The 10,682-nt window shown below is 44.0% G+C and overlaps 1 protein-coding gene across 4 annotated transcripts in view; it reads right to left on the bottom strand.

The window, feature by feature from the left end:
* Nucleotides 1–7,107: 7,107 nt before the first annotated feature.
* Nucleotides 7,108–10,682, bottom strand: part of PCYT1B (phosphate cytidylyltransferase 1B, choline) — a 140,095-nt gene continuing 136,520 nt past the window's right edge. For 2 of the 4 annotated variants that reach the window (XM_063444290.1, XM_063444293.1), the window contains exon 8: nucleotides 7,108–8,560. In XM_063444290.1, coding sequence (XP_063300360.1) covers nucleotides 8,348–8,560 — 213 coding nt within the window. In that variant the 3' untranslated portion in view covers nucleotides 7,108–8,347. The remainder of the gene's footprint in view (nucleotides 8,561–10,682) is intronic. The other 2 variants (XM_063444291.1, XM_063444292.1) reach the window with 2 other exon arrangements.

The following is a 10,682-nucleotide window of genomic DNA, read 5'->3' as shown; positions in this document are numbered from 1 at the left end:
CATAGCATTTAAAAAAACACACAAAAAAAACACATGCCTGCCGTTTACCAATATAACAGGCAACAGTTACTATGAAAATATGTATTATACCAGCGGTTCCCTGTGATGGGCACACAGGGGAACCGCGAGATATGTCCCTGGTGCTATGATGATAGCACTGGGAACTGTGCCTCCTTCTGCCCGGCCGGCTCTGCAGGACCGGAGGGCAGATCAGAGATCTCCCTCTCTGGCCCGCTAGAAGTGTAATGCTGGCAGCAGGCAGGAGAGGGAGGGAGAGAGGACATGGGGGAACTCTAACCTGCAGCTCCGCCAGGTTCTCCTCTTGCGAGCTCGGAGCATTGCTGCGGTTACCATGGCAATGCTCAGAATCTCGCGAGAGTGAACTCTAGCAGCTCCTGAGGCTGCTAGAGTTTACTCTCACTGCTGGGACCACCAATGGTTCCCCACCGGACCACCAGGGATTGCAGAAAATGCCACCCCTCCCAGGCAAAAGTAAGCAAGAAGGGGGGATATGAAAATAATTATTTTTCATTAAAAAATTATTATTATATATTCATGAATTTGCCCATCCACCCCCACAGACCGCACAATAACTCCCCCCCACACGCACTGCTCCCCCCCCCCCCACACACACACACACATACATACTGCCCCTCCATACACACAAACTTTACCCCTCACACGCACTGTGCCCCTCACACACACTGTACCCTACCTACACTGCCCCCCACACACACTACCCCCTCACTGTACCTCTCACGCACAAGCTACCCCACATATACACACACTGCACCCCTCACACACACGCACACTACACTCCCCCACACACACACTACTCCCCATACATACACTGCACCGCCATACACACAATCGCCGCCCCATACACACAAACACACTGCCCCCCATACACACACAATGCCCCTCCATACACAACCTGTACCCCTCACATACACTGTACCCCTCACGCACAAGCTGCCCCACATACACTGCACTTCTACCACACACTACTGCTCCTATACCCTTCTACAGCCCCTATCCTGAAAGATCCCAGGTATTCCTGTCCTAATGTGTTTTACACCCCACCTCCTATAGAATGTAAGCTCGTTTGAGCAGGGTCCTCTTCAACCTATTGTTCCTGTAAGTTTATTTGTAATTGTCCTATTTATAGTTAAATCCCCCTCTCATAATATTGTAAAGCGCTACGGAATCTGTTGGCGCTATATAAATGGCAATAATAAATAAATAAGTTGTCAAGCTGTTTGTAAACAGTTTTACTACTTACTCAGGGAGGGTACTACTGGCATCATAACCACTACAAAATGCTGTAGTGGTAATTTTGCCTGGATGGTTTCTTTAAATAATCTACCAGTGTTCCTCCCAAGATTAGGTTCTGGATCTGCGCTTGAACGGCAAGCATTTCTGCCGAACAGCGGCCCAGTATTTGCCCCTGCGCTGTACATATACACAACCTAGATCTTTTAACTTGGGGCGCCTTGGAAAAATATTAAAATACTAAGGACGTTGTGACAAACTCCCCTTTTCCAGTGAGATTGCCACAAGTTCCTGGAGGAGCCTGCTTGCCAGCATCGTGCCCACAGACTATGGACCCTGTGAAACATAATGTAAAAGTCTCTATTCGTATATTTGAACTATATAGTTCGGGAACCGAACAGCCGCACGAACCGGAGACCACCCTGGAGCTTGTTAAGCCTAATTGACACTTTGTAACAATTTCCACCGCAGTGTTCTAATTGTTCATCTTGTTCCATGAATGCAGGCAGTGGTGTTTGGGCATGAATCTCATGGAACTAAAATCGGACACAGAAACTCCCGAACAATGCTGGACTTCCATCATCACCTGCGTTCGGTTCTACACAAGTTAGAAGGGAACTGTTCAGGGGAATCGTTCGTCTGAACAAGGGGAACAAGCTCCTGGGTAAAACCATTGACTATGTTTGGTAGTTTGTTCGTTTTTAAACTACCGAACTAGACAGACCGCAAGCCCTGATTCTATAGAACTGTTTTGGGCATGTGACCATGCGGGCGGTCGGTCAAACAAATGACTTCCAGGAAATTCCTGAACCCCTGAACTGACCTGGGTGATTTTTGGATATGTCAGTCACCCAGATCAGGACTATCAGGGGATGTAACTTGTGGGGTTTTATGTATGTTTAGGGTACTTTTGGGGTGTTTTGGAAAAAGTATGTTTTTTCTGTGCGTGGAGATAATTGGATTAGATTAGTACAGTTTCTGATCCAATTATCTCCCAGGTACAGAGGAGGGATTATCTGATTTTGTATCGGAGTGTCCTGGAGAGCCAATGTAATTGTGTATTTGTTCCTACTGTGGTTTACTTGCAGGTCCAGGGGGGAATGCCCCTTGCATGGGGACATGCATGTAAGGCCAGTTGTGGCTGCCATTAAAGCAAGAAAAAGATAAGAAAGAATGGAGCAGTATTTTTTAAAGAGAGTGGCTGTTTAGGTGATAAGCCTATAATATGTGCAAATTGTGAGATAATATTGAGCAAGTGAAGATGATACTTAGTACACTGTATCCTTCAGTTGATTTTCTCTCAGCATATATAGAGAAAGGTATACAAAAAACACAAAAGACACATAATAGTGTAGGTTGCAAAACAAATGCAGTAGTAATAGTATTCCCACAATTGTACCCGGAATTTTTAGGGTTAAGAAAAATACTTTGACAGAGTAATTAAGCTCAAATTGGCTTCAAAAGTGCAGAAAGATTTATTACAAAGGTAAAGATAAAAAGAGCTCTGAACATTTTCTAAACACATAAAAAAAACTGCTTCTTACAAGAAAGTATAGTGAGTAAGGCATGGCATACGCCGCTACTCACTGCCCAGCATTAATCATTGGGTGTTCGTAGAAGCTGAAGTTATTCTTCAAATGCTGTGTTTCAGCGTTCTTCCCCGAGCTGCTACCGTCTCCACTCCCTTCTGTGACATCAATGCGTTTCACCGGTTGCCCAGGTTCCTCAGGACTGAGTCCTTTAGTATTTTTGCCTCCCTGCCCCCCTCTTATCCCCATAAATATTGTAACATCTTGCCATTATTCCAGGCTGCTGCTTCTGGCTCTGCCCCTGATCTGCCCGCTTGGCTGACATCATCAGAAGTGATGATCCCATAGGAAAGCATTGAATTGGCTGAGCTTGTCAAGGAGGCTGATCAGGAGCAGAGCCAGCAAAGCCAAACACAGACGTGGCCAATCAGCATCTCCTCATAGAATTGCATGGAGTCATTTGCACTGCACCAGGAAGCACCTCTTGTAGACCATGGAGCAGCGCAGCTATGGGGAATGGGTCTTGACATTTCTAGGAAACAGGCATAGAACAAGGGTATGTGTGGATTGGCTAGTTGGATATTGGGGTGGGATTTTGGGTAGGGTGAGTATATATAGGGGGCCATTTTAGATTAGGGGCCATCTTACTTAATCCTCACTTACCTGTTGTTGTGGCAGGTTGGTGGTCTGTTTTTGTCTTTCAGGTACAATTGCTGTTTGAAGATGGAGGAGCTGTTGGCTGGAGTCTGGAACGCTGTGCTGGAGAGGGGAGTGGAGTGGCTTCAAGGACATATAGGAGATGCTTTGCGCGTGGCCGGGCCTTCCCACGGATGTTGGCCCGCTAGGAAAACCAGACCGCCGCAGCGTTTGAGCCCCAGCGAGCAGCCCGGTGGTCGGAGGGGCAGGAGCCCGACTGTGGAGCCTGGTAGGGCTGAAGTGGCAGCTGGCTGAAGTCCAACGGCAGCCGCACCGCAAGGACGGCGTCAGTGTGTGGCCACACGGCCAAGACATGTTCCCACGGGAAAGATGGTGTGGGGACGTTCGGGCTGCGAATCGGTGCAGTCAGGCACGGCTGGTCAGTCAGGCCGCGAACAGGTAAAAGGCGGAGCTGCTGATCATGTTGAAACTGTCAAACGTTTTGGCCACGAACGGAAAACTGCCAACTGTTTGGGCCGCGAACAGGAATCTGACGAACGTTCAGGATGCAAACAGATGGCTGCCGAACGTTCAGGTCGCGAACAGGATACAGACGAAAGTTCGGGCCGCGAACATGGAGCTGATGAACTTTCGGGCCGGCGAACTGGAATGCTGGATTTCTTCCGAACGGGATGTGGACACTTCAGGCCGTTCGGCCCACAAACCCAGGACCACAAACCCGTTCGGCCCACAAACCCAGGACTAACCCATTTTGTACGGGTATCGGATTCCATAAAGGCCGATTTGGAGATGTGGTTGGTTTTTCTGCGGGATTTCAGTGGTCGGGTGTTTTTTCGGGAGGCGGTGGTCGCTTTGCCAGATTTGGAATTGTTTATGGATGCGTCGGGGAGCGTAGGGTTTGGAGCTTATTTTGCTGGGCAGTGGTGTGCAGAACCGTGGCCAGAGGCATGGGAGGCCAGCCTGATTATTCGTAACTTGGCGTTTCTGGAATTTTTTCCGTTGGTGGTGGCTTTGGGTTTTGTGGGGCAGTTTCAGAACAGGAAGGTGATATTTTTCTCTGATAACATGTCAGTAGTCGAAGCTGTTAACGGTTTATCTGCTTCCTCCATCCCAGTGGTTCGCCTACTTGGCCGTTTTGCTTTGTATTGCATGAAATTTAATGTGGTTTTCCGGGCGCGACACGTGCCCGGGTTCTTGAATGTTGTTGCTGACTCGCTCTCTCGTTTTCAGTGGGTGAGGTTGCGGTCGGTGGCTCCAGGCACACTGGAGGAAGGGGTTCCCTGTCCGGCGGAGGTGTGGCAGCTCGGGACATCTTGCTTGGCGGACTTCTTGCCTGAGTCAAGGTTTGGCAAAATTGGGACAGGGCGGTGGTTTGTGCGGGGGGTCACAGCTCTGCTGCGGCCAGGTGTGCGGGGGTCATGCTTTTATGGTTCTTTTGTAGCCTGTTTGCTTAGGTTGCTTCTCCTTTGGTTGTGGGGCGGAACATGACAGCGCTAGCATTCTCATTCAAGCTTAATGGTTGGGAGGACATGACTAAGCATTTTATTGTCCGGCAAACACTTAAGGGGTACAGGAAGGGGCAGACGTCGCGGGACACGCGGCGTCCTGTATTGTATGAGGTCCTCCTAGGTTTGGTTGGCGCGCTCTCTGAGATTTGTTCTTCGGAATATGAAGTTCTGCTGTTTTTTGTGGCCTTTAGCTGGGCCTTTTTCGGGGCATTTTGGGTAAGTTAATTGGTCAGTAGCAATCGTTTGGTGGAGGGGGTTTGCAGCTTTCGGAGGTTGAATTCTGGGAAGATTAGTCGGTCTAAGACTGACGTCTTTGGTAAGGGTTGCTCGGTAGTCCTGTTTTCGTTGCCAGGTGTCAAAGTTTGTCCAGTGTCTTCGGCTTTTCGGACAATACGGGCAGGGGTTTGGGGTTCGTTTTTGGTATACGCAGATAGGTCCTCCTTATCGAGGTTCCAATTCCTCAGGGTTTTCCGGTTAGCTCTAGCACATATGGGCTTGGCTCCGTCGCAGTTTATGACACACTCTTTCCGAATTTGGGCCGCGACGGAAGCTACCCGGCTGGGATTGACAGAAGAATTGGTTAAAAAGATCGGTAGGTGGGAATTGGTGCATTTTAAAACTTATGTGAGACCTGACCGTTTAGTTTAGGTTCAAGTGGGTGTTTGGTGGGTACATGTATTAATTTATATCTTGAAATGGTTGGGAAATGTGGTACGTTTGTCTACTTGTATCAGCCCTGCTTGGGTGATTGGACACTCGTCCACTGGGCACATTCGTCTACTGGGCAAAAATGAGGGCAGCAGTTCGTCGTCACAGCATGCAGCTGGGCTTTCCTTGTTCAGTAGTCCGGGTTTTGTGGTTTGGTTTTTCAGGGTTCCAGCTGGCGTTGTGAGTTATTGAGGCGGGTTGGTGAAGGTCAGGTGCCGAATGTGGTGTTTGTACACGCTGGGTGGAACAATTTGGGGCAGGTCCCGCAGCGGGACCTTATTGAGCATATGAAAGCAGATGTGGACACTTTGAGGCAGATGGTCCCAAGCGTGGTGGTAGTATGGTCTCAGATGATTTCCCGTTTGCATTGGCATCATGCTAGGGATGTGAGGGCATTAGAAAAGTGCAGGAGGAAGGTTAAGAAAATCATGGTGCATTATATTCGTTGAGTGGAGGGGCTGGCCGTTAGACATCGGGATTTGGAAGCTAAGCTTCCAGGATATTACCGGCCGGACGGTGTTCATCTTTCTGTGTGGGTCTAGACTTTATGTTGCTTGGTCTGCAGGATGGTTTACAGAAAGCTGTGTTTTTGTTGGGGGGAGGGGGGAGTTCTCAGGTAGCTTAAGGAGTCAAACTCTGAGCTGTGGCAGGGGATGGATAGAAAGTTTGGTCATCGGTATGTTAGTTTTAGTTTGTTAAGAACAGTTACGTTTGGAATGGTATTGGTAGATTCGAGCTTGTCGGTAGCTCCGAACCTGGTGTGTGTAGGGTGTATCTTGGTATACCCCTACATTGTGAAAGTTGAAAAATCATGCCCTCGGTGGTAATGGTTTATGTTTATGTTCATTTATTTATATGTTATAGTTGGTATTGTTTATGTGGGTCATTGTCGGGGTAGCTATGTTAAATTAATGGGGGTTAATAGTGTATTATGTATTGTGTTGACAATGACCTTATAATTTTATTTGTTTCCTTTTATATCATTAAAGCTGTGATATTAATTTTCGCAATACAATGTGTCTGAGTATTTTTTGGGGGTATGGGGTTAATTAAGAAAATGACAAAAGGGGACTATGCATATGTCAAGTAGCCATTTGAGGGGTGGCCAGTAGAAGTATATTTAGGCTGTAATGTAAACACTGCCTTTTCTCCGAAAAGACTGCAAAAAAAATGAAATGAATGATTATACTCAACAGAACAAATATGATAAGCTGTTGTTGTTCTGGTGATTATAGTGTCCCTTTAAAGATGACTAAAACAATCACTGATATTCGCTGTGCAATGCTTATTAAATATCACCACAGGTTGATATGCACTGTATTTAGATTCATGTGCAATATTGAACAGTGTTACACATACTATATGTGAATTAAATATATTTAACTATTATTTACACTGAATGAAGTTCAACCAATGAAACACTGTTTAACCAATCAAAGAAACGAATGAGATTTTATTCAGCTTTATGCGTCTTTGACAGAGCATCTGTAAAATTCTTTACAGGCCAGAATATGAAACAATGATAAGTGATTATTAGAAATGACAAAGTATTTGCATTCTTTAGATGATATGCCTTCATATGCTTTGCAATATGCCACACATTACATTCATTTGTTAATAGTTACAATCACACTTGTTAATTTTACAGAAATATTATTGAGAGTTTTTATAAATCTTCTCTTTCACCCAAGGATGGAAAAACTGTGACCTTTCAGCTTTCACAAATATCCGTAATTATCTGCGTAATAACATCATTCATGATACAATGTGTGTTTGGCAGACTGAACAGTAGGGGGAGCTGTAGCAAGCTAAACAGTTTATTAGCTGTTGTGTTTATTCTACAACAGAAGGAAGAAAGTTTTCTTGTTTTACTTGTTCTTTGTATGACTCTGATTCTGTTGTAATTTATGGTTTTGTCTTAGTCTAATGTTTGTCTATAACTGTAAAGTTGAATGCCCTGCATTCATTGAAATCATGCTAATGTCAATAATGTCTGATGGAGGTATCAGGGTATCTGCAAGATAGTTTAATAAAAAAAAAAATAGTCTGAAAATAGCATTGCACTATATTTAGTTAACGCAGACTATTTTTTCATGAAGGTGTTCTGCTCCAATTTACTTCACTAGCACTAGTGTGTGGGTAGTGGAGGGTGCCGTCAATGCAACATGGTGATGACGTATTAATTTATATATTAAAATCTTGTTTTATTAGTACAAGCTGCGTAATATTTGGCATTCTGGAGTAAATACCCTTTGATCCAATAGTGCATTGCATATGAAAAGCTAGATCTAACTAATATTAAACAATTTACTGTGCACAAAGGCACAAGGCTCAAGTATACCAGGAACCACATGCTCCAAAATATTTAACTCTAATTGTTCCTTCATTAATTATTCAGCTTTCTGCCTGTTATCTCTTTATTATTAGACTTGCCAGTTGAACACATACCTGCTTCTTAAGGGCACCAATAAAAAATGATGTACTTAAGTTTTTCTAGAACATTTTAACTCACGGATCCTGAGTATTCTAACATTCCTGAATTTATTTTTAATAATTCTCACATTCTCCTTTATTCACTATACAAACAAACAAAAATCATGTTTGAGTCGGTCCATCAGGCAGGAAAGGGTCAAGTATTTTCTTTACATATATACCATTTTCTAAAACATTATGTTACTTTTCATCCTCATCTCCTTCACTCATGCTGCTAATGGATGCTGAAGCACCCTTAGGAGATGAAGGAGTGGACAGCTTGTTGATCACCCATGGTAAGGTTGGAGAAGGAGATCGTGATGGAGAACGTTCTCGGGTGGGGCTGCCAGTTGGACTCTGGAGTGGTGACAGAGCTTGAAGCATTCTCCCACTGCGTTCCTGAAACATCTGCTTCTAGAACAAAATAAATCACCTTTACTCAATTACAGAATCAAATATTTTGGTCCGTTTAAAGGGACTCTAAAATTATAAAATTTTGTGTTTGTGCAATTCAGGGTCAGGAAGTGTAGAATAACACACGCTTTAGTTTACATAATTCAGCTTTTCTATTTGTGCTTGCTATCTAATCATGTGACCAAGTACAAGAGGCACTGAAAATTCCCCAAAGAGACCAAGATTTAACACCAGCTTACTTGTACATTTCTTTCCTTTCTATGCACTGCCAGGGTGCCTGTAGATCAATGACGGCACCAGGCAGCTGATTACTTGTCTCTTCTTTCAACCCCCAAGCTTTGGGTAGGTACATACATTTTGCATAAACATATAATACTGATTTATACACCAAACCATGAATTTTGAAGAAGTGATGGGGGTTTTCGGATAATATAGCTGAATCGGAAACATTGTGTATATAGATAATGCAAAATGAGTTGTGCATCTTATTTGATTTAGTATACGTTTAAAAAGCACATAATATCAAAGGAAAATTACAGGCACCATGGAATAAAGCCACTATGGTGTCTGGAGGTCCTGGGTACCATTTTACCTGATGGGGTAAAACCATTGGTTAAACCCCAAAGTACCCCTCCCACTGAGAAAATACATTAGAAAAGTATTCATGAGAGCATTTTTAGCGTTAACTCGTTCCTTAATGGTTTAATACCTCAAGATAAGAAGGCATACAGGACCTCCAAACACCATTGCGGCTTCATAGACATAAAGTCATTATAGTGCCTCTAATGTGCATTTAAGATTTATGTATAATAGTTATAACTAGTTACTGCATCAAATGGACCAACCATTCACTCAATGTCTCTAAGCAAATATGTCCCTTCATGTACATAATAATATGGAACCGTTGTATTGTGCTGCTGAACTAACTAATGTGTATACACTGATCAGCCACAACATTAAAACCACTGAGGTGAAGTGAATAACATTGATTATATAATTACAATGGCGCCTGTTAAGGGGTGGAATATACTAGGCAGCAAGTGAACAGTCAGTTCTTGAATTTCATGTGTTGGATGCAGGAAATATGGGAAAGTGAAAAGATCTGAGTGACTTTGACAAAGGCCGAATAGTGGTGTATAGACAACTAACTCAGAGCATCTCTAAGAGTCTTGTGGAGTGATTAGTACCTACAAAAGTGGTGCAAGAAAGGACAACTGGTGAACAATGTCAGGGTCATAGGTGCCCAAGGCTCACTTATGCACTTAGGGAGCAAAGGCTAGCCCATCTGGTCCAATCTCACAGAAGAGCTACTGAAGCTCGAACTGCTGAAAAACTTAATGATGTCCATGATAGAAAGGTGTCAGAGCACGCAGTGCATCACAGTATGTTGCATATGGTTCTGTGTACCTACAGACTGCTCAAAGTGCCCATAATGACCCCTGTCCATTGCTGAAAGTGCCTTCAATGGGGATGACAGTGTCAGAGCTGAACCATGGAGTAATGAAAGAAGGTTGCCTGGTCTGATGAATTACATTTTCTTTTAGATCATATGCGTTGTTTACCTGACAGCAGGATGCACTATGGGAAGACAGCAGGCCGGCAGAGCCAGTGTTATGCTCTGGGCAATGTTCTGCTGGGACCTTGGGTCCAGACATGTTATTTCGACAAATACCTACTACCTAGAGATTGTTGCAGACCACATAAATCCCTTCATGGCAGTGGTGTTCCCTAATGGCAGTAGCCTTTTAAAAAAATATATATATATTTTGTGCATAGAAATAAAAACAACATTTGAGCTTACAATGCCTTAACAGCACATGCAAGTGCAGAATAACACATAGTATAACAACAGTTGGTCAGCATTATGAGGCTAAGGCACGTTTTATAGTCTATAATGTTTAGGATATGCATGCATATCAATTTACTGGAAATAAGCTGTTGAACATAGAGATTTCAAGACATGAAGAGTGTACACAGCAGGTTCCCCAAGGAGCCCCGACCCCCCCACCACCACGCTGACTAAATGCTCAAAGGAAAAATCAACAGGTTAAGCTAAACAGTGAGGAAATGATAATCAAAAACGAAGGGAAAGAGTGCTCAAAACTTAACTAAATCCAATGGC

This window comes from Pelobates fuscus, chromosome 1, assembly GCF_036172605.1.
Source record: "Pelobates fuscus isolate aPelFus1 chromosome 1, aPelFus1.pri, whole genome shotgun sequence".
NCBI lineage: Eukaryota > Metazoa > Chordata > Amphibia > Anura > Pelobatidae > Pelobates > Pelobates fuscus.
This window is presented reverse-complemented; position numbering and strand designations above follow the sequence as displayed.